This window comes from Symphalangus syndactylus, chromosome 3, assembly GCF_028878055.3.
Source record: "Symphalangus syndactylus isolate Jambi chromosome 3, NHGRI_mSymSyn1-v2.1_pri, whole genome shotgun sequence".
NCBI classification, from domain to species: Eukaryota; Metazoa; Chordata; class Mammalia; order Primates; family Hylobatidae; genus Symphalangus; species Symphalangus syndactylus.
Genome location: NC_072425.2, coordinates 17,648,392 through 17,671,843, shown reverse-complemented (window position 1 = coordinate 17,671,843; position 23,452 = coordinate 17,648,392). Strand labels below are relative to the sequence as shown.

At 48.3% G+C, this 23,452-nt stretch overlaps 1 protein-coding gene across 29 annotated transcripts in view; it reads left to right on the top strand.

Annotated features, from left to right (window-relative positions):
* The window catches only part of RALGPS1 (Ral GEF with PH domain and SH3 binding motif 1), a 302,263-nt gene that overhangs the window by 236,325 nt on the left and 42,486 nt on the right, over positions 1-23,452 (top strand). For all 29 annotated transcript variants that reach the window (XM_055271045.2, XM_055271044.2, XM_055271039.2 and 26 more), the window contains 3 exons: positions 7,785-7,922; positions 10,389-10,482; positions 16,490-16,557. In XM_055271045.2, coding sequence (XP_055127020.1) covers positions 7,785-7,922; positions 10,389-10,482; positions 16,490-16,557 — 300 coding nt within the window. The remainder of the gene's footprint in view (positions 1-7,784; positions 7,923-10,388; positions 10,483-16,489; positions 16,558-23,452) is intronic.

Genomic DNA, 23,452 nt, shown 5'->3' with positions numbered 1-23,452 from the left:
TCCTTAAAATCATCTAGATATTGTATTTTAATTATATTAGGTTGGTGCAAAAGTAATTGCAGTTTTTGCGATTAAAAGTAATGGCAATTACTTTTGCACCAATCTAATAGTATCTTTCTCCATTATTAATATTTTTCTCTTTATTAGTAAATTAAAGTTTTTTGCCTCTTCTTGAGAGAAGTTTGAGAAGATATATTTTCCTACTAAGCATTCATTTCATCTAGATTTTCAAATGTTACCATAAAATTTACACATACCACTAACATCTCTTCCATATTTGAAATCATATCCCCTCTCTCATCCCTGATATTGTTCATCTGTGTTTTTTTCCTCAGTCGTACATACCAAAGGACTGTCCACTTCATTGATTTTCTCAAAGAACCAACTTTCAGTTTTAGTTATCACTCTGCTAGACTGTTGATTTTTTAAAAATTCATTATTTATGTTCTTATATTTTAAATTGTTTTCTCGGTTTTTTTTTCTAGTTCTATATAATGAATACTAAGTTCACTCTTTAAATGTTTTTTAATTATTAATGTAAGCATTTGAGGCTGTGGACTTTTCTCTCAGTAGTTACATGGCCTTGAATCATTGTGGATAATTTTGATATTTTAATTTTAACTTATTTTTTCATCTCAAAATTATTTGGTGTTTTTTCTTTCCCAAATAATTATTTTTAAAAATTTGTTTTTACTCCTGGGACAGAGAATGGGGTGGAATTGCTCCAGATGCCCCGAAGCCACATGGGTTATGAGTGTGGGAGGTATAATTTCCCCAAAAGGAAATCAAGGGCTGTTTCCAAAATAGGGAGTGGGTGTTAGGCAGAAAAAAGTGTCAGTTTCTTCTCTATTCCCAAATGTCATTGAAGGGTTAAATGAGCTAGTACATGTAATATACTCAGCACAGTGTCCAGCATGAAAAAAGGCCAATAACAGTAACCAGATGCATGCCCTCTCCTCATGCCCCTTCTTACTGCCAGTCAGAACCCCAGTGCACGCTATGCCATCCATTGCACTCTGGGGGAACATTTGCAAACAGTGGATTACCTCTTTGTGCCTGTACATTACCAGGCAATCCCCAGGGCATGAGGGGATCTATAGTTGTGTCCTCATTTCACCTTGGGGAGCCAGGAGGTGATTTGGCTTCCCTGGACTTCAGGATTCTGTCCAGACAGCAGGACTTTGCCCACGTGCCTTTGTGATTCATGAGCCACAACCCCAAGTCATACACAAGGCCATGTGCTCATCCAGAAAGCATGGCCTCTGACCACCTGCCATGTGACTGCCTGCGCCTGCCCCCTTCTGCAGACCAAGGAAACTGTCTCAGTGACAGTAAGCTTCCAATAGCTTTCACAAAAGGAATACTCTCTAAATGAGGATTTTTTCTGAAGCCCTGTTTTGCTTGATGGATATTAATTAGCAGGTGCTAGTTAATACTCACAGTCTTCCCCATCTTCTCAGGGAGCCTGGGCTGCCTGCTGAGATCTCGTCATGCAGTAGATGAAAATGCTTTGTGCTCTCTTAAAGAGAGCACACATATCCTAATGAGCTGCTGCTCTGTTATTTCATTTGGAATTTATCAGGACAGTTTATGTGATCAAACCACACAAGTATAGTTCTGGATGCCAGCACTCTTCAATACTGAAGTTTGAAAGTGATCTTTTTAAGGCAAAGCAGGAGAACATGGAAAAAAGTCTTTCATCTCAAACTTTGAAAAAGGGAGAGGGAGAAAATGGAAAGTATAAGATGGAAATGTGGCACATTTTTATGCTGTAGAGGGTTTTTTTTTTCCCCTCAACACAGCAGAATTTTCCTTATTAAAAAGATAGCTGTATGAGAAAAACCAAAACCAGACTCGGGTTGGAAGTGAGACGGGGTGGCGATGGGAGAACAAGGGAGCAGTGAGTCTCTGGGCTTGTGGGAAGCCCTGGTGCCAGCCGCGGGCTTTGGCTTGGGGAGGCTATGAGCGCCCAGCTTCAAGCAGGCTCTGGGCCATCGAGCATGGGTGTCCCTCAGCTTCAGAGAAGGTGTCTGTTCAGAAGAGCACCTCCTTTGTCAGCCTGGCACTCCCTCCTTGGGGCCGGGTGTCCTGTGGACACCTCTGGTGGGGAGCCTGTATTCACTGTCAGGAAGCAGGTTTGGCCACCTGCCCCTTGTGTTGAGGCCAGCCCAGCTGCAGAGAGCTTCTGGAGCAGAACGAGCTGAGAGCTGCTCACTCTGGCCCTGCGGGTCTGCCTCACCACGGTGGTCTGGTTGGCACTCATGTGGCAGCTACAGCAGTGTCACCAGGCCCTGTGTGGGGCGTGGAAGGAGGGAGCAGAGCCTAAGCATGGTCTGGGATCTGTCTCAGAGGAGGTCCAGTCTGCGGGTGGGCATGGCCATGGGGCAGATGCCAGCTGCCAGCAGTGTCCTGGGGATTGGGGGAAGACAGGCCACAGCAGGGGTCCTCACACCCCCAACTCTCTGCCTGGAATCCTCATCCCTGTGCCAGCCAATGACTTCCAGCCCCCAGCCTCCAGCCCCTAGCACTGCTCTCTGTCCCAGATCTTTGGAGTCAGGCAGTCCTGAATTCAAATCCTAATTCTCTCACTTGCAAGCTGTGTGATCTTGGCCAACTGAAACTAAGCTTCAGTTTCCTAATCTGTAAAATGGTGGGGAACAGGAGTGCCTTCTGTACAGGGTCACTGGTAAGGTGCCATGGTAAACACAATACCTACCTTCCCTAGAGTAGACAGTGGCTGTTACTGTCAGGGTTATTTCCCCCAACAGGTCTGCACCTCTCAGCCTTGCCTGGTCCCTGGCACTGTCCAGCCCCAAGGCAGCCAGGGCCAATGGCTGATCCAATTACTGTCCATCTTCATAAGGCCAACATCACAGTGTCATCTGCTTTAGTAACTCTGTGTAAATAGGAATAGGAGCTGAGGTGTCCAGCTGTGCTGTCCCAGTCCAGGTGACAGCTCCAAGCACTGGGCCAACTGGGGGGTGGCCACCATGCAGTCGGCATCTGGGCGCCATCCATGGTTGTGGCAAACCCAGCTGGGCTCATTCCTCCCATGCTGCTGCTTCGAATAGGGCCAGCCATAAGGTCAGCTCAGCTTCTTATGCACTTAAGTGGTCCAGGCCCTGGACTGGGAGACTCGTGTAAACCACTGTTATTACCCTTATTCACAGTCAAGGAAACTGAGGCCCTGGGAGGTAAAAAGGCTTGCCTAAGGCCACCGAGCTGGTGAGCGGCAGAGCCAGGGTTCCGAGTCTCCTGGATCGGGGCCCCACGTTCTCTCACTTATACCACAGCTGCTTGTCATGTAGCAGAGCTGGAAGGACCCCCAGGACTGGGTGGGACACTGATGATGGGACCTGGGGGCTGACCAGACTGACCACAGTGGGCATGAGGGAGGTGGAGAGTAGCAGGTGGTAGATGGCACAGGGGAGGCAGCCACAGTAGATTCATGAGCCCTTTTGGAGAGTGTTGACCCCATAGGGGAAATCAGGCAGGGACAGCCATAGCCTGGGTTCACCTGTGCCCCTATCTTGCCTCACTGGCTGCCATACACCAGAGAGTCTGGCTGGAGTAAAAGAAGAACCGCCCATAGGCAACCTGGACAGACCTGTGCTCAAATCCTGCTTCTGCCACTTCCCAGCTGTGTGGCCACAGACAAGCGGTGTAACCACTCTCAGCTTCAGTTTCTTCCCTTATAAAATCACAATGAAACCTCCCTGACAACAGCATTTTTCTTATGAATCGATAATCTGGGCAACTGACACACAGTATGTGCTCGGTAAGCATTAGCTCTCTTTATCATCACTTGACTGGTGGTGGCTCTCTCTTCAGCTACAAAACGAGGGTAACATGTGCTTCATAAGGTTATTTTATGAGTTAAATAAAATATGCCTTCTCTCATGCATTCCTTTGTCAGCCAGCATTTACCAAGCAGCTCCTGTGTGCTGGGTTCTGGATGCTGGAGATTGAGCTCCTGGAGCAAGACACACTTCCTGCCCTTGAGGCGTTAGGCCTGATGGGGAATCAGATTTGAAATACGCAAATGATGCAAACAAGTGTCTGAGTACAGTTGTGGGGAGTGCCAACTACATGTAGGGCTCGGTACTGTGCCTGACATGGTACAAGTGGAAGGTGGTTATTCTTATGATTTCATTATAGTTTAGGCTTATACATATCTCTGTTGTGGCCTAATACAGTACTGAAAAGATTTCTGTGGATTTGTGCAGTGTTAACTGTAGGAGACTTGCTGCTTGTGCTGTGGTTTTCGTTGTGGGAGTGAAAGGCTATTTATATGGAGGTTCTTTCTAGGCATTGCCTAGGCTCAAGGTCTCCCCACGTCATTGGAGCCAGGAGGCTTCCTTTTGAGGGGTGCTTTACCCAGTCCTCAGCAGGTATGGCCTTGGCTCACACTCCTGGGTCTTGAGGAGTAGGCAGGTGTGGGCATCTGCACGTTTTGTAGAGGGGAATTATGAACTCTGTGGGCCTCAGTTTGCAGAGCGCCACTCAGGGATCCACCTCCAGGAACCCAAGAGGAGGCCCAGTGTCCGGCACCTGTCCTCACAGGGCAGCATAGGGTGCACCTTTCATGTTGAGGGTGTTACTTGAGAAAAGGCAACTCCCTCTGTGTTTCTGATGACCAGTGGGTGGGAACATGGGTGCAGCAGCCTGATAGACCTGGGTTCAAATTCCATCACCCTTACTGTGAGGCCTTGGGCAGGTTTCTTAATCTCTCTGAGCTTTAGTTTTCTCCTCCTACTTTCCAGGGTTGGTGGCAGGATCCCATGAGACAGGAGGGAAGTTTCTGTCTTGGATTTGATCCCCCGGGAGCAAGTTTCCTTTCCCCCCATCCTACTCTCCAGTTTCTCTGCTCCTAGGCTGAGCTTTCACTCTGCCACTCTGAGCCAGCTGGGCCGAAGTCTGCACATTGCGTCTGGAATAAAGCTGCCCTATGTCCCACATCTCTTCACTCCCTGCCATGCACTAGAGGATGCTTTTTGTTGGGGGTGAAGCCGTAATAGCATTTTCAGGATTGCCATTGCTCACACTTCAGGGTGGTAACTGAGTTACATGTTTAAGAGGGGAGAAGAAAAACAAGGTGAAGAGAAAGAATAAATCTGTGGATTCAAACTCACCAAACTTGGAGTTTCTCTACAAGGGAAATTATTTCTAATTATTAAAATTTTGGAAACATGGTACCACCAGGAAGAAAGGAAGTGGTAATGGCTCCTGTGAGAAGCATTAGCATATGTTTCTGTGATTTAACAGTTTCCCGTAACAATGTGCATCTATTTTAAAAGCAGACGAATGACTCATGGTATCTAGCACCAGTGCTCCACTGTAACGACAGGAAGTGTGTACTCTGGAGGGGGCAGGCTTGGGTTCGACTCCTGTCTCTATCATTTACCAGCTGCATGACCTTGAGCAAGTTACACATCCTCTCTGAGTTTCCTTTTCCTTCTCTGTAAAATAGCTTGTTAGAAGGATAAATCAGATAATGAACATATAACTCTTAGTGCAGTGCTCATCTATCCATGCACAAACCCTCACAACTTTTATATAATTAACCAAGTTAATTCCAATGTTTGTAATAATTCTTAGTTGTTTAATAGTAAATTTTTAAGGCTATAAATTTCCCCCGATTACCACTTTGGTCAGAACCCATAAGTTTTGATATGCAGTATTCTCCTTGTCATTGTCTTCGAATAGATTCTTCAAACAGATTTTTTATTTTTTCTTTGACCTAAGAGTTACATGAGTGTGTGTGTGCATGCGTGTTTGTTTTCAAATGGTTAGTTTTTTTTCTGTATTTATTGTTAAATCCTAGATGTAGTAAGGTCAATGAAAGTAGATAATACAGCATTTACTTTTTAGGACTTACTGAGGTTTTCTTTATATCACAATCAATTTTTGTACTCCATGGGTACCTGAAAAGAACTATGTTTTCATTTATAGAAAACCAAGTTTGTTATTGTTATTATTATTATTAGACAGAGTCCTGCTCTGTTGCCTAGGCTGGCAACAGATCGGTGGCCCAATCTTAGCTCACTGCAACCTCTGCCTCCTGGGTTCAAGTGATTCTCCTATCTCAGCCTCCCAAGTAGCTGGGATTACAGGCGCCCACCACCACACCTAATTTTGTGTTTTTGGTAGAGATGGGCTTTCACCATGTTAGCCAAGCTGGTTTTGAACTCCTGACCTCAGGTGATCCTGACCTCCCAAAGTGCTGAGATTATAGGCATGAGCCACCGCCTAGCCTTTTTTTTTTTTTTGAGACAGCCTCTTGCTCTGTCACCCAGGCTGGAGTGCAATGGCACAATCTCAGCTCACTGCAGCCTCCACCTCCTGGGCTCAAGTGATCCTCCTGCTTCAGCTTTCCAAATAGCTGGGACTACAGGTATGCACCACCATGGCCAGCTAATTTTTGTATTTTTTGTAGAGACGGAGTTTTGCCATGTTGCCCAGGCTGGTCCCGAGCTCCTAGGCTCAAGCAATCTGCTCACCCCGGCCTCCCAAAGTGGTAGGATTACAGGCATGAGCCACCATGCTCTGCCCCAAGCTTGTTAACGTTGTTACTGTAATACTATATCATTGCATTTATATATATATATGTGTGTATATGTATATATATATATGTGTATGATGTATACATTTATACTTATATAAATTCTGGAAAAGACATACCAAAGCCTCCCTCTATGGTTGTGTTTTTGTTGAACTCACTTTTCATTTCTAACTTTTTTATACTATGTATAATTTGATGTATTGTTTCTTTATGCATATAAATTTATAACCATTAGATCTTCTCGATCACCTGGGCTTTTGTTTTTTAGAGCAAGCACTCTTCCTTGCTTTGCTTAATGTTTTCTGGGTTGAATTCTGCTTTATGTCACTTCTACTGCCCAACTCTGCCAGTGTGGTGGGCACAACAGCAGTGCTCCTGGAGGGCAGCTGAAAGGACATTCCATTCTTGGCCCATGCACATCTCCAGGTGTCTGAAGCTCGGCCCTGCAGCTAGTCAGCCAGCTGAGAGCGGTGTAGTGGCTGCATAGCCAGCGGCCCTTCCCCTTCCCCAGCCAGGCAGTTTGTCCTCAAATCCCCCCAGCTTATCACTGGCCTGCGATGGATCTTATTAAGATCCTTTTAGACATAGGTTTGATCTTCAAAAGCTGTGCAAACTACATATTACTATTTCTGTAACATAGCCGTATTTTTATTTCACATCTTTTTTTCTTATTAAGCACCATTGGCCAAATTCTCTAGCTTTAGTTCTTTGTACTGAGAGCTGTTGCTTTTTTAATTTTTTCTTTTGTTTCTTAGTTAATGTATGATGAGGTAGGGGTAGGGGAACAAATAGACAAATAGACAGACAGCTGGGCAAATAAAGAAGAAACTGAATTCAGCCCAAATGGGTGTTCTCCTGGACGTGGCACCTTAGACCTATTAAACTTCAGCAGTTGGTAAGAAACACAAGTATTCATCCCTTTCATGTCCCGTTATTTTCTAGTTGGATTACAGGTAAAAGCCTTATTGCTGGAGAGTATTTGAACTAGAAATGCTAAAATCTTGCCAGCATACATTTTGGTTGTTGCTCAGATGTTTGATTTATAGTTGGGCAGTGCTGTGTGAAAAAATTAGTAATCAGGATTGGAATTAAAGTCCAAATATTATCTCAGTTTTCCATAAGTCACCCTTTATATTTTTTAGCAGATCAGTACTATTTTGTGCTATTTTGTTCTGGTTTGTGGTAAGCTCCTTCTGTCATGAAATATCTTCTTTAATTTTAGGAATCTATCTTCTGGATTTAATCTACATTGATTCTGCATATCCTGCCTCAGGCAGCATCATGGAAAACGAACAAAGATCCAATCAGATGAACAATATTCTTCGAATAATTGCTGATTTACAAGTTTCCTGCAGCTATGGTTAGTACCCTTTTTGTTAGAATTGTGAAATCTTACCTCATTGAAATTTGGGTCTTATCAGTGAGAGAGCTCTAGAAACCAAAGAACTACAAAGTTCTTCATTTTAATATCTTGAGCATCAAACATGTACTAGATCCTTTTATACATAGGTTTGATTTTCAAAAGCTGTGCAAACTAGGTGTTACTATTTCTGTATTACAGGTGAGGAAATTGAGGCTGAAAACAGTTTAGTCACTTGTCCACAATCACACGTCTAATGAGTGGCAGAGCCCAGGTCTTTCTGGCTCCTGGGTCATTCATGCATGAAGAGCTTTCTGGGCAGCTCTCCTCCAAGCAGATTTGGGGATCAGGCTTCTTTGTTCTGTGAACCTGCCATCTCCCATGGCCTCAGAATCCTCCACTGGACTCTGCATCCAGCTGGCAGGTGCAGGATGAGAGAGAACCACACATGGGTGGGTTTTATGGGCCAGGCTTGCAAGCAGTGCAGGCCACTTTTGCTGACAGGGACTAGGAAATATAATCTAACTGTGGGCCTAGGAGAAGGGAAATGATGTGGTGAGTGACTGGCCACACTCTGCTGCACGTGGCCAGATCCACAGTGCGCCCATGATAGTGGGTGTGTAAGAGGGATGGAGAAAGTCATTGGAGACGATATCAGAATGCTGGATGGGCCATCCATTTGGGGATTGATTTCACCCGAGAAGATGGCAGACTTGGGGTGTGGAGCTTGACTGTGAGCCAGGTGCTGAAGTCTTCTGGGAATTAGCACTGATGAGCAGGCGGCCAGTCAGCGGAAGTCAGCTGTGAAGGGGGTGTGGTGCATGGGGGTGGGGCTCTAGGCACCTGCCTCTGGGGAGCAAGGTTTTCACAAGACGGCAGAGGAGTAAAAGTCTAGAAGCACCAACGGGGCGTGGTAGGAAGGAACCCAGCCTCACCTGCTGTGCATAGGTTGTGAGAAAATCCACAGCCTCCATTTGGGAACGTCACAGGGAAGCCAGGGTGGGTTCACCAAAGCAAGAGCCCTGCTCACCAGCCCCTCCACAGCATCCCTAGGCAGGGTGGGGGTTCCCACACTTCAGGGCAGCTTTCCTCTGACAGGAGGGGTAGGAGGCACCTGTATTCCCAGGGCAGATTTCTCCTGGCCCAGGCCTTTTCCAACACAAATACATTGATACTTGTTGTTCTGCTGGCCAGCAGAGCAACCAGACATGGGCTTCAGGGTCAGATAGACTCCGGTTCCTATTCCAGCTTTGTCTCTTGAAAAGTCACTTTCTCCCCTTGAAGGTTTTCTCATGCATGAAAATGGGGATAGGATTCATTCAGAGCCCTTAGCACAGTCCCTGGCATTTCATGAGAGCCCAGCAAATGCTGTCTTACCACTGTTCACCTTCACCTGCGTCATCTCCACCATCAGCTTTGTAAAACAGGTGTCATCCTCACTTCAGAGAGAGGACACTGAGGCTTCAGAGAAACAAAATGATCTGCTCAGAATCTCGCTATGAAGGGCCAGAGCTATCGGGTGTTCCTGCTGCACCTGGACGCACCTCCCCAGAAAGTGAGGGTCCTCCCCACCCTCTTTTCTGCTCCTCTTCACGACCTCCTCTACTCCCTCCACCTCTCCCCTTGGCTTGTTCTGTCCCACCCAGTGGCCCTCTCAGAAGGAGTGCAGTGACTGTTTGTGAAGGTCTGCAGAGAGCAGCTGACACCAGTCCCTCCAGAGATGGGCAACACTATGTGACAGAAGCCTTCCATCACCTGGAGTCCAAACCCAGCTCTGCCCTTCTCAGCAATGCGACCTGTGCAGGTTGCCACAGTTTCTTCCTATGTGCAATGGGGATATTGTTTCTCCCACATGAGGCAGGTGTGAAGGTTAACAAAGATGACTCCTATAAAATTACCTGCTGCAGAGCCTGGCACAGGCATGTTCAGGGACCTCTCCCTTTCTTCCTAGGATGCAGCAGCTCCAGTCATAGGCCAGCTTCTGGGTTAGGCCTCCACACCTGGCTGGACAGGGTCTGTTCGTTCATTCTTGTCTTCATGTCACACAGCTGGTGGGTAGATATAGGAGGCTTGCCCATTTACTCCAATGGAAACCTGTTTTAGGGCACAGACACCTGGCTCTGGTCTGTTCTGGAGGCCAGGGAGCCATCTTTCCCCAGTTCCTGATATCTGAGTGGAGGTGCAGCTCCTCCTTCCTGGCTAAAAAAAAAATGGTGGCCTCAGAGTGTGGTGACTAAGGCCCAGTCATCTGGGAGGCACTCCTTGAGGGCAGAACCCAGGCCTGATGATCCCTCTGTTCCAGTGGCCAGCACAGGGCCAATCCCCAAATTGCATCAGCAACTGCTGGAAGAGTGAATGAGCCTCAGTATCCTGGGAGCATCTAAAATCGTGATTTCTGTACTCCTCATCTGGGGGCCTAAAGATGGGGAGAGCCTAAAGTTTCTGGATTTGGTCCACCTTTTGCAGATCACCTCACCACCCTGCCCCATGTGCAGAAGTACCTGAAGTCTGTACGCTACATTGAAGAGCTCCAGAAGTTTGTGGAAGACGACAACTACAAGTAAGTCCCCACCTACTCCTGCGTCAGGCCTCCCAGCCCCACTTTTGTCCTTAGTGCTCAGGTCCCTGCAAGTGGCCTAGCCCTTGTTGGGACCAGTGAGTAGCCACCTGCAGGGCTTATCAGAATCCACGGCAGTAGCGCCCAGGCCCCAGCACACACAAGCACACGTGTGCAGTGTTACCTTCAACCTCACAGCCCCGCAGTGGTGATGTCTGAACAGCTCTCATACCCATCTCTGCCCCATCCTTATAGGCCCCCCAGTTCAGAGGAAGGTGTTGTGTTAACTTCTCAGTGTGGCTTCCCCACATGGCGTGGATAATATGAACTTGGACCCCACAGCTGTGAATGGCACAGGCTTGGTGTTCTGGTTCTCACAAGTGACTCCCCCACCCACAGTGCTGGGTGGCAAGGCAGCTTCTAGCCATATCTCCAGACCAGCAAACAGAGTTCTCCAAGAGCCTGTTTCATGGATGAGACAGTTCCTTATAACTCAGCTCTCTGCAGTATTCAAGGCCCTACCTCCTTCCCTGTAGAACCCCTGTGGAGTAGACCCAGTTCTCATAACAAACCCATGGGCCCTTTGGCCTCATCTTCCACTAACCCTGCTGAGGCCTTCAGTTCTTTCTTCATTTGTGGCATCTGGGAATTTATCCAGCATTTCTATGTATTTGGAGGGAAAAGAAGGATTTTTTCGTGTTAACCCTGTCTGCCATACTGCTTGGAAGTCCTCTTGGCCCATTTTCAGCTTGAGACTAACTAAGAACTTCAGTACTTTTTCATATGACCTGGTATTAAGGCAAGTCCCAGCCATCTTATAATCAATTATTTACCACTTAAATGTCAACTTCACATTCACAGATGGTCCCCAACTTAGGATGGTTCAACTTAATGATTTTTCAACTTTACAGTGGTGCGAAAGCAACGCACATTCAGTAGAAACTGTTGTTTGAGTACCCATACAGCCATTCTGTTTTTCATTTTCAGCACGGTATTTAATAAATGCCATGAGATATTCAACACTTGCTTATAAAATAGGCTTTGTGTTAGATGATTTTGTACACTCATATAAGTGTTCTGGGCACATTTAAGGTAGGCTAGGCTGAGCTATGGTGTTTGGTAGGTTAAATGTGTTAAATGCATTTTTGGCTTGTAATATTTCCAACTTATGATGGGTTTATTGGGATGTATCCCCATTGCAAATTGAGGAGCATCTGTATTCTTTTAAATCTTATCTTATAGTGGCTTCCAGTATGCCATGATTCCTTGGAATCTTGTTATTCCAGTATATTTTTTCTCTCTTCCAGTTTTGTGTCTGTGAATTTAATTAGCCAGACTACATGGTCTTCATCTAAGGTAGTGAAAACTGTAGAGAGCTGTAGCCATAGAGACAACCCCCACGTTACCCACAATTCACTCATCAGGAAAGACCCTAAGGGGAACGGATGTTCAAGCAGTGTCCCACCTGGTCAGCTTTACAGGCATGGTCTGCAGCCGTGGCTATAAACCAGAGTCACCTGGGAAACTCTCTAACCATCCAGATGTCTGGGGTGGGGCCTGAAAATCTGTATTTTTTCAAAGCTCCCTAGGTGGTTCTAATGATCTTTTGGAACATAGACATAATGCTTTTAGTTGTTTTATATAATAATTTGTTAAAATATACGCCTAATGCTAAATGATGAGTTAATGGGTGCAGCACACCAACATGGCACATGGATACATCTGTAACAAACCTGCACATTGTGCACATGTACCCTAAACTTAAAGTACAGTAAATAAATAAATAAATAAATAAATAAATAAATAAAAGAAAAAATATAATATGAAATTGTGATCTATTACCTTATAGTAACAACAATAGATGAAAGCCAGAGATTACCATTAAAATTATGCTTACCACAAATCAAGCTCATTTCATTTATTTACAAAGCATTTGCTCTTCCTGAAAACAGTGCCCTGGAGTACAAAATTATTCCCACTTAGTTTCTGGGATAATATTTTCCATTTATGCACCAGTATTGTGATAAAGGAGACAATGGTTTTTCATTAACACTAATATGCTTTAGAGAGAAAAATGCCCTATAAATACTTCTGACCATGAGATAATCTTTGGACAAGCTGCAAATCATGAGTAATTACTCCTTCTACTTTGAAGGAGTAACGCCCCAGCACCTGATGCTAAACAGCAGTCAGCCTAGCTCTTTGTTGTGGTCAAAGTGGACAAACCCAGGGAGGAGGCCTGCATTCTCACCCCCGGCCCTCAGACCATCAAGGGAGTTCCTCCCCAGGGAGATCCTGGCTCCAAGGGGCAAGAGATGGGCAGAGCTTGTGATTCTGCTTGAGGACCCACACTCCATGGCCCAACTGACATCTGGAGGCTGGCTCCTCACCCACAAGGATGCAATGGCTTAGTTATTACATTAGTGGCATTGCATTGCTGACATTCTCCCCCATCTGCTTTGGAGATATTATGCCAAGAGGTCCAACCAGTGCTTTATTTCCCACAGCCTTTATTCTATTTTATTTTATTTAAGAAAAATTACCCAATTTCCCATTACCTAGAAAGCATGACCATTAGCATTAAGTGAACATACTTTTGGACATTTTTCTATGCATAGAAAATATATATATATGTAGGGAAGGATGGATAGATGGCTGGATAGAAGGATAGAATATTAAAATTGGATTCCACTACACTGGCTATTTTTAATTTAAAATACTAACTTTAATTTCATTTTAATTTAACTAGAAAAAAACTTTCATGTGAAAAAAAAATGCTGCTCTTTAAATATTTATTTACCAAAAGAGAGATTATTTTCCAAAAGAGCCTTCCAAAGTTAATAAAAGAGGGCCGGGCACGGTGGCTCATGCCTGTTCACGCCTGTAATCCCAGCACTTTGGAAGGCCAAGGAGGGCAGATCACCTGAAGTCAGGAGTTCAAGACCAGCCTGACCAATATGGTGAAACCCCATCTCTACTAAAAATACAAAAATTAGTCAGGCATGGTGGCTCATGCCTGTAGTCCTAGCTACTCGGGAGGCAGAGGTTGCAGTGAGCTGAGATTGCGCCACTGCACTCCAGCCTGGGTGACAGAGTGAGACTCCATCTCAAAAAAAATAATGATAATAAAAGAGGTCAGGAAAAACATTAGGAGGCTTGAGTCAATAAGTTTTATTTTAACTAGGTTTCCATTGTGAACAGTGTCAGCCAACTCAGGTTATGAAAGATGAGAATATTAGCCCTCTCCCCTTCCTTAACTTCCACTTCACCAGCTTCCAACTTTTTGTTAGTTATGTTATTATTACCACATAGTCTAAGTCTATAACATAAACATGTTCAGGAATCATAATTCTTACTGTTTAGTATTTTTAAACAGATTCAGTTTTTACCACCTGTTGTTTCTCCATAGCTTCTCCATTCCTGCAGTCTTTATTTTAATCAGTCCCTTAATTTAGCTGCATTTCATCAGGAAGTAGGTCCCTCTACCTGCTGCTCCACCAAAAAAATAAAAATGCTCACAGGGCCCGCATGCCCTGCATTCCCTCAGAGAAATGTCTGCATTGGACTGGACCCGGCCTTGCTGGCTGCCCTCCTTTGCTTCTCTCCCTCAGCACTGCAGGCTGTGTGCCGTTGCCTCTAGGCTTTGGGTGTTGCTGTAGAGAATGAGCCCGTCTGATTTTTTTTTCCCTCTTGTTAAGGGTCTTGTCTACCTGGTAGGTGAAGAATTCCTTAAAGTTCAAAAGCTTCATAAGAGAATGCCTCAGAGTAGAGGGTTCTGTACCAGATCTCCCCAGACCATGATGTCGTCATCTTTCTTCATGGCAGAAGAATTCCTTTTGTTTATATCTTTGACTACTTGTGTGCCATTTCGTGGCGTCTCTCTTCCAGGGATTCCAGGAATCCGTGTTGGATGCTCTCTGCCCGTCATAGCCATTCGCTTCTTGCTAGCAGTGGCAATCTCCACCTTGTTCATCAGCTGTCACTGTGATTGTCTGTTTCTACTTAGGTATTCATTCAGCACTCTCTTATTTCAGTCCTGGATTTGTTCCCCCTAGGTCTTCAATCTCCTTTTTTCTTCTCATTCCTTTGTTTTAGCATCTCATTTTTCAGGTTTTGTTTTACTTGTGTTTCCACTGCTCTAAGCACTTGAGGGGATTTCCTCTGCTCTTGGGGCTGCCTTCTTGGTTGGGCCATTGGGCAATGCTCGCCTGTTCTCTTTCCTTCTTTTGCAAGAGTATGTTGGCTGTATTGCCATTCCATTTCTTTTCTTCTGGCCCCCATTTGAGAGGCTCTGTCTGGATGTTCCATGGCTGTGATATGAGGGTGGGAGAGATGTCTGGCCCTCCTCCCATGTGTGTGAGAGGGGAATCCCTTACTGCTAGCTGGGAGGTCCAGGGGTTTTAGTCTTTCTCCTCTTCTGTAGCCTGGGGGAGTAGAAGGCTCAGGCTCTGTGGAGGCAGTAAGCAAGCAGTCTGTTTCACATATGTGTTTTCTGGCAAAAGGCCTATGTTGGAGTTTCCTTCACCTCGTTGGGGAGCTGTATCCCATTCCAGAAAGAGATACCCTCAGGTTTCACATCATGCCCCATGGAGCCTTCATTTCCATCAGAGGAGCTGCCATGCTCTCCACCTGTTTCCTTAGCATCTGGTGCCATTCAGCAGAGGGAACGATAAGGACCCCCACTCAGACCCAGTGAGACCTGTCATTGGGCTTGACGGGAGCCATGCCATGATGCAACTCTTGGTCCAGTTTCAGAATCCTCTTTTTCTTTCCTTGACTCTAATTCTTTGAAGTTCATGGCTTTAAATTATGCCCCTTCCCTTGTTTAGTTGCACCTGGTGAGTTATTTTACTCGTAAGCTTTTATAATTTTTTGTTGGTTTTGGGAGGAGAGGGAGAGTCTGGCATCTAGTCTCACTCTGTCATTTTCACCCAGAAGTTCTTAATCGGTGCTTTAAAAAGATATATTGAAGGGCCAGTCCTCATAGCATGTCTGTTGCCTTGTCCCTCTCTAAGGGCATCTGATGATGGGGAGTGCAGTGTAATGATTAAACACTCTGGTTCAGAGGCCACGTGCGGTGGCTCATGCCTGTAATCCCAGCACTTTGGGAGGCCGAAGCGGGCTGGTCACTTGAGCTCAGGAGTTCGAGACCAGCCTGGCCAACATGGTGAAACCTCATCTCTACTAAAAATACAAAAATTAGCCAGGCATGGTGGCACACGCCTGTAATCCCACCTACTCGGGAGGCTGAGGCATGAGAGTCGCTTGAACCTGGGAGACAGAGGCTGCAGTGAGCCGAGATCTTGCCACTGCACTCTAGCCTGGGCAACAGAGCAAGACTCTGTCTCCAAAAAGGGGAGGCCGAGGCGGGCAGATCATAACGTCAAGAGATTGAGACCATCCTGGCCAACATGGTGAAACCCCGTCTCTACTAAAAATACAAAAATTATCTGGGGTTGGGGATGCATGCCTGTGTTCCTAGCCAGCTACTTGGGAGGCTGAGGCAGGAGAATCACTTGAACCCGGGAGGCGGAGGGTGCAGTGAACCTAGATTGCGCCACTGCATTCCAGCCTGGCAACAGAGCAAGACTCCATCTAAAAAAAAAAAAAGAAAGAAAGAAAAAAAGAAAAAAAAAACTAACTCTGGTTCAGGGTCACACAGTCCTGGGTTTGATCCCCTACTCTGCCACTTGCTAATCCTATGAATTTGGGGAAGCTGCTTAACCTCACCACTCCTCAGTTTCCTCATCTAGAAAATGTACTGGTTCAGAGTGAACACATCTGTGCTCAGTAGACAGTAGGCCACACTCAACTCCTTTTCACTTTATCTTAACCATTGTTTCTTGGCTGTGGAAACCCCCTGGAGACCTCAGAGGGAAGTGACTGTGATCTGGAGCAGATCTCACAGTATTCCTGGCTTCTGTGACTATAGTAGCTTTTCCCAGCCCGAAACAGGTTCCTGTGTGGTAAACCAGAGCCCATCTGATCTTATGAAAATCTTTGTTTTCAGACTGTCGCTCAGAATCGAACCAGGAAGCAGCTCTCCAAGACTAGTCTCTTCCAAGGAAGATCTTGCAGGTATCGTAGCTACCTTGAGTGGGAGCAAACCCACTTAATAGCCTAATTGTGGCTGCCAGAGTTGGCCTTGACTGGGGAGCCCAAGGGCAAGTCAAGTTTGCAGCTTAGCAGACTCAGCTATCCCTGTTCACAGCCCTCCTGCACCAACCTGCCCAGGCTCCTGATCATGCGGGATTTCTGTGGTTCCCCTCTGTGCCAGGGCTCCCTGGAAGAGCCTGAGTGTTAGAGCCTGGGCTTGAACAGCCCCAAGAGAGGCAGGATCAGAGCCCCAAGTTGGGAGCACACACAAGGTAGAGAAAGCCCCAGCATCTTCTCCAGGCTCTCCAGACCCTTAGCTGGGCTGCTGTCCAGGCTTGGGTTTATGTGCCCTGGAGGGATGGGGAGGATGCCCAGGGTATTTGGTGCCACCAGATTCAGGTGGCTCATCAGACTTGTGAAACACACATACACTGTCCCCTAGTGATCTGAGCCCAGGCTTTGCAGTCAAGCCCGAGCTCTGCCGTTTCCTGGCTTTGTCGCTTTACCTGTAATCTTCAGTGGCCTCATCCACAGAATGAAGATGAGGACTTACCTTCCCGGGTTGTTGTGATGCCTGAGTAAGCTCATGCCTGCCTGTAAAGTGCTGTGCTCACACTGACATTGTGAAAGTGCACTCAGTGTTGGCTGCTTCATCGTTGCTATTTAATGGTTACTTTTTACTCATATTCCAACTGACTCTCAGCAACAGGAGCTGATCTCCGTCGGGGGCGTGGGGGGTCAAGGGGAACCCAACAGCACTTCCTCCCCCTGGTTTGCGCTCTAGGTCATACCACCCTGGGTTCTAGGCCACTGCAGTCTTGGACAAGTGACTTAACCCCTTTGGGCCTCATTTTTTTTTCTTTAACCTATAAAACGGGATGATGAAACCTTCCTCCCAGGAACGTTGGAATGTCAAAAACAAAATACTATTTGGAAGGCACTCGGCTCAGAGTCTGATGTGCCGTGTTTGTAAGGGGGTGGCTGCTACAAACTGCTATGTGGTGCCACACCTCCCCTAGCCCATTGACCTGCTCAAGCCACTCTCCCCACTGTCTGGTGCCAGGCCAACCTCTGTAACAGCTCCTGGTGGACACAGGACCACAGAGCCCATAGGGCCAGTGTGGCAGCCTCTCATGAGCCCCACCCAGTAAGGCTCTGCCCTGATTCCCAGGGGGGACTCCGGGCTGCTTGCCTTTTCTAGCCTCTCCTGGCTGCATTGTACAAGCCAGACCCTGCCTCCAGCACCGCTGGGGGCCTCTGGTATCTTAGAGAGACATACTGGTTGATTCTCGGGGCCTCTGGAAATGCTGTTGTCTATACCTCAAGACAGTCCTGGTGGAAGCTTGATTTTCACAGGGTTTCCATAAGCCCAGTATTAAAATATCTCTTGCAGTCTTCCAAATCCATTGCCTTCCATACGTGGCAGGTGACCCCCAGCAAGCGTGGCCAGAAGGAAAGCTCCTAGTGCTGGTCTTGTCTCTACTTTGTCATTTCTGCCATTCTAGAACACCTTCCCCTCGGTCAGCATTGCTCCTTTTAAGTGTGCAGTCATCTACAACTAACCTGTGGGGGACGAGGAGGGAGCAGGGCAGGGTTCCTATCAGAAGACTGTAGGAGACAGCAGTTGTTTAGAGCTACAGAAGGAATGCTAGCAAAGACTAGCCTATTGCATCAGGAGATAGTGCCAGAATTCTGGAGCAAAATGAAAGTGGTGGTCTGTCCTTCCGAGTCCCCTCCAAATTAGTGTGAATAAGAGGCCTGTTTGGCCTTTGCAGCCTCTTCAGTTCAATGGCCTTCACAGGATGAGCCACATCCCTGGACTTCTCTAAATGCCAAGAAGTCTCCATGCCACACTTGCTGTCCTTCAGACAGCTCTGGAATACTCATCTCCCGGTGCGCCTTCCTGCTGCCTGATTCCATGCTGCAGCCACTGAGCAGGGAGAGGTGGGAGGGCCCAGGGTCAGGCACAGGATGGGGTTCGCCTTGGCGTGAGCCAACTCTGCCTCTCCGTAGTGGCTCTGTCCATCCACAGGCCACACCCTAGCCTCACCTCTGCCTGAGAGTAGCAAGGCCTGTGAAGTTCTCTTCCCCAGGCCCCTCGCTCGAGCCTTAGACATTCTTCCCCTTGTTTTTGTGGTCTGCTCCTGCTCATTCTGTTGGGTTCAGGGTGGCCTTTATTTCAGCTCTTGGCTTCTTTATGGCACTCACCACAACTTGTCATTATTCTCTGTCTGGTCACTGGGCCCGACTCATTCCTTGTTGGATCTTTACCACCTGGCATTATGCCTGCCCTTTGTAGATGCTCAATTTTTGTAGGGCTTTTGGAGGAGAGGGTGGGTGCGTGGGTGGGTGGATAGATGGGTGGATGAAGAGTCAGGCTGCAGCTCTGGGTGGGCCTCTGGTATACACTAGCCCAACTGTGGAGGAGATCCTGTTGCTGCAGCCTCATGACTGAGGCTCAGAGGGCTCTTCTCCTCCCTAGTGTCTCCACCCTCACCTCCAACCCAAGCCCTCATCTGCCAGCCTGGCTCTCCCTAGCACCAGCCATTCAACACTCCTGCACGCTGCTTCCTGCCGGGGCGATGGCGACAGAGGCTTCCTCTTCCCCTCCAGGCATCTATCTGACCCAGCTGGTCCCTTCATTTCACCACCATCTGCCCCGCTATCTCCTCCCTGAGGAAGAGCCCAGGGCCCTGCCTCAGCCTCAGCTTCAGCCCCAGCCCCCAGCCCAGGTCTGCACTGAACAACACTGGCTCCCCCTGCTAGGGTTAGGGAGAAGACAGGAGGTTGCAGACCTGGAGCCAGGCTTAGAAAACTAAAAGTGCTAATTGGGGGCCTCAAGAATGGGGTCACTCGCTGGGCCCTGGGGCAGGAAAGGAGGCACTGCATTTCCTGGCCTCTTTTGACCCCTGACTGTCCTGGAAGTCAGCTGGGGAGCCAGGAGCCAGCCCTGGCCCAGCCTCCTCAGGTACAGCCTCCTTTCCCACGATCCACCCACACCTCTACTTGGCTCTGTTGTTTATTAGCCATGTGAGACCAGAAACCAGCAAGCCAGCCAACCTGCAGCATCAGAGCCCTGGCAGGGGACAGAATGGACCCCAGATGGTTGACATAAAGAGACTTTAATGAACAGAACCAATAAAGCATGGCGAGGCACCCATGGGCCAGCCCAGGGTCCTGGGGAGGGTGGAGTCCTAGGCTGAAGGGCATGGGGAAGAAGTGTTACCAACCCTGGGGATGGCTGGGTTCTGGAGGATGATTGGCTGTGCAGGGTCTGTGGGCAGGGAGGAGGAAGCAGGAGGGAGCAGAGAGAAATCCCTGGCCTCTCTCTCCTCCAGCCCTCAGTCTGCCGCCAGAGCCTTTCATTGGCCAAATCCAATAGAAAGCTGAGGGCGAGGGGTCCAGGAGATGCATCTCAGGGGGCAGCCTCCCCTGACCAGAAGTGGCAAGTGGGCAGGGCAAAAAATGCAACTGAATTGTGTGAACAGACGACTCAGCATACTGCCAAGCCTCAGTGTCTCCATCTGTAAAGTGGGCATAAAATCTTCCTCCTTCACAGGGTTGTGTTGTTAGCACAGTATGCAACATAGAACACACGTGTTAGGTGGAACTTGATCATGGTGATGTGATTATCATAATTGTCAATATTGTGATTCTGCCTCCATCACTGCCTCTGCCTGCAGCTTTTAGCTAAACATCACTGCCTCGGGGAAGCCTTCTCCCCACTATCACCCCCACCCCCGATCAGGTCAGGCTCTGTAACAACCAGGCCCTGGCAAACTGGGGGACAAATCCACCCTCTGTTCTCATATGGGCACAGCCACCCCCCTTTGGTTGACATATGGCCTGTGGCTGTTTTCATGCAGCAGTGGCAGAGTTGAGTGCTTGGGACAAAGACCCTGTGGCCTGCAGAGCCTGAACTATTTACTATCTGGCTTTTACAGGCACATGCTGGCCCTGGCTCCTTCCTGCAACTGGCCCTCATGCCCCTCTGTGGCACTTCCTTCTGCAGTGATGGCACAGTTAGTTGTGTGCTTATTTGCCCATGTCTGTCTGCTCCACCAGACTGAAAGCCCCTTGAGGAAGGGCCCAGTCTAGAATTCCTAGAGCCCAGGACAGAAATCCCTCCGTCAGCCACAACTCTTCAAGCTCCTTACAGGTCCTGTAGGCACCTGGTCCTCAGAGGCAGCTCCAGAGTGGGCCGACTGCTGACTCGGCACAGCCTTGGGAGAAGTGCTGATGCCCACAGTTTTCCACAGCAGAGCAAGCCCCAGCTCATAGGAGTGTTTTCAACCAGTTTTCCAAATCCCTGGCTTCAGCCCTGGAAGCAGGATGTGAAGGTTTTCATTGATCACCCAGAGGGTCGAGGAGTGCCTGGAAGGCTTCAGACATACTCGGGGGTCCCAGCTTCCCACTAGCAGCCTCAGAAGACAGAGAACGGGTGCTGCTGCAGCTTGTGGGATGGCCTGGGGTCCTGGGGAGGGTGGGGCCAGAGGGGCAGCTCCAGGGATGCCTTTCTGGACCTGGCAGCCAGACTGAGCTGCATGGCAGGAGCCTGACCAGACTCAGGGACAGGAATGTGCCTCTTGCAGTCCCAGGAATGGGAGGAACGCAGGCTTCCCCGGCTCCTCAGGAGGGGGTTTAGGCTTCAGCTCGGTGCCCTTTCCAGTAGGCACATCCCCTACACCTGCCAAGGAGAGGCCCTAAGACATGTTCATTCATTCATTCACCCAAGACTTCCAGGCCAAGGACTTGCTGTGAGCCAGGTGCCCAGCAAGAGAAGGCAAGAACCTTCCCCCCAAAGCTCACATTTTAGTTGGGGAAACAGGCAGCAAAAGCTGCCAGGGGCAAGGATGGGCACACTGAGGAGCTGAAAGGAGGCAGTGGGAGCAAGACCAATGTGCCGGGCGGTCTCTCTGGCCCTCTTCTAGGCAGCGCCCACGCCTCTACGCCTCTACCCAGCCCACCTGCCCTCGCATTGACAGTGGCCCAGGTCTCGCCCTTTGAGGCCTTGATTCACGTCCGAAGTGGTCTGTGGGCTGAGGCTGCCCTTTGTCTCTGGGATGGTCCCTGTTGCCCACAGAGAGCTGGCCCCCACTTTCCACCCCTGCAGAATGACTTCACAGGCAGTTCCACCCCAACAAATAGGCTGTGAGAAAGGAAATGGAGAAACCTTCTCAGTTTCTGTGTCTGTGGAGAAAAAAAGGCCAAGAATGCCACGTTTTCCATTTTCCCTCCACATGTAATGTTTAGTTTCTATAAATGAACTAATATTTTCCTGGAGAGAAAAAAATCATAAAGAATGTTGACCCCCAGAGAGGGCAAGTAATGTTTGTGTGTACTTTGGAACTGGTGAAGACATTTCCAGATTTTGTTAGCCCCGCCTCCACGTGGCTTTACCAACTGACAGGTTTTCTCGGAAGATTCCTGGGCAGCACCGCGAGTCCAGGACAATCTTCAGCCTTGGCCTCTGGTTTCTGTGCTCGCACTGTGAGGACTGCTCTCTGACATACCTGTGTGTCTCCCTGTTGTATTGCCTGGTGGTAGAAACCACCTCTGGAGTCAGGCAGAGCTCAGTTCAGAGCCTGGCTCCAGCAGTTCTTAGCTGTAGGCCCTTGGGTCATTGGTTTGATCCCCCTAATTCTGTTTTCCTATTGGAGAAATAGGAATAGGAATCTTCATACAGACATACTTCACAGGGTCTCTGGGGAAGTCCCCTTAGTTCAGTGCCCGGCATACACTCACCTCTTGAGAGTGTTAGCTCGTGGCCTCCCAGGCAGGCTCTGGTGCCGTCCAGAGATTGGGGAGTTGGTGGGGGGACAGAGGGAGCTCCCGCTGAGGCACTCACCAGCATACCAGTACTGCTGTCACTCACAAGCCACCCCAGAACCTATGGGCATGAAACAACCATTTTATTACATGCATAGACTCTGTGGGTCAGGAAGCTGAACAGGGCTCGGGCTGGAGCTGGAGTCACCTGGAGCCATCTTCACTCACATGCTCAGTGCTTGCTGCCAGATGGGGCTGGGGCTACAAGCGGGGGGCGCGGAACACTTACCTGTGGCCTCCCACTGTGGCCTGGGCCTCCTCACAGCATGGCAGCCTCAGTATTGCAGCCTCCTGCAGGGCAGCTGGCTTTCACCCAGAGCAAATGGCTAAGGAGAGCAGGGTAGAACCTGCATCACAGAGCCCTTATGAGCCAGCCTCAGAAGTCACGCAGCCTTACTGCTGCCACACTCTGCTGCTCAGGGCAGTCACGAAGGCCTGCAGGTCCAAGGAGAGGGATGTAGACCTACCACTGAATGGGAGCAGCATCAAAGACTTTGTGGACAGGTTTTAAAGCCAGCACCTCAGCTGTTCCACAGGAGGGAAACAGAGGCTCCAAGAGTTACATAATACCAGTCATAGCGGCTGAGCTGCATTGAGTATGTACTCTCTGCCAAGCACCATCGTAAGTACTTCTCATGTGCTCACTCAGTGACCCTGGCACAGACACTGTGAGGTGGGGCCAATGTCATCCCCATTCTATAGGTGAAGATGCAGGTGCTTGCGCAGCCTCATGCATTGAGGAAGTGGCAGAACCAGTTGCCAAGCCCAAGGCTCTGGACAGCCTCTGGGCTCTGTCCCCATAGCTCCATGTATCTGTATAGTGCAAGTAAGCATTACATTGGCATGTCCTTGACTTTCCTACAGTCACTTTTGAGTCACACATTGTCCCCAGTTGGTCCTCAGAAGGCAACTTCCATGTAAGAATCAGAACTCCAAACCTGATCTAACATTAACTCTAATCTCCTTGTCACAACCTAGTTGGGGTGCTTCAGGCCTGGCTGCTTGTGGCAAGAGAGGGAGGGGTGTTTGGCCCTTCTCCCTCCCTAGG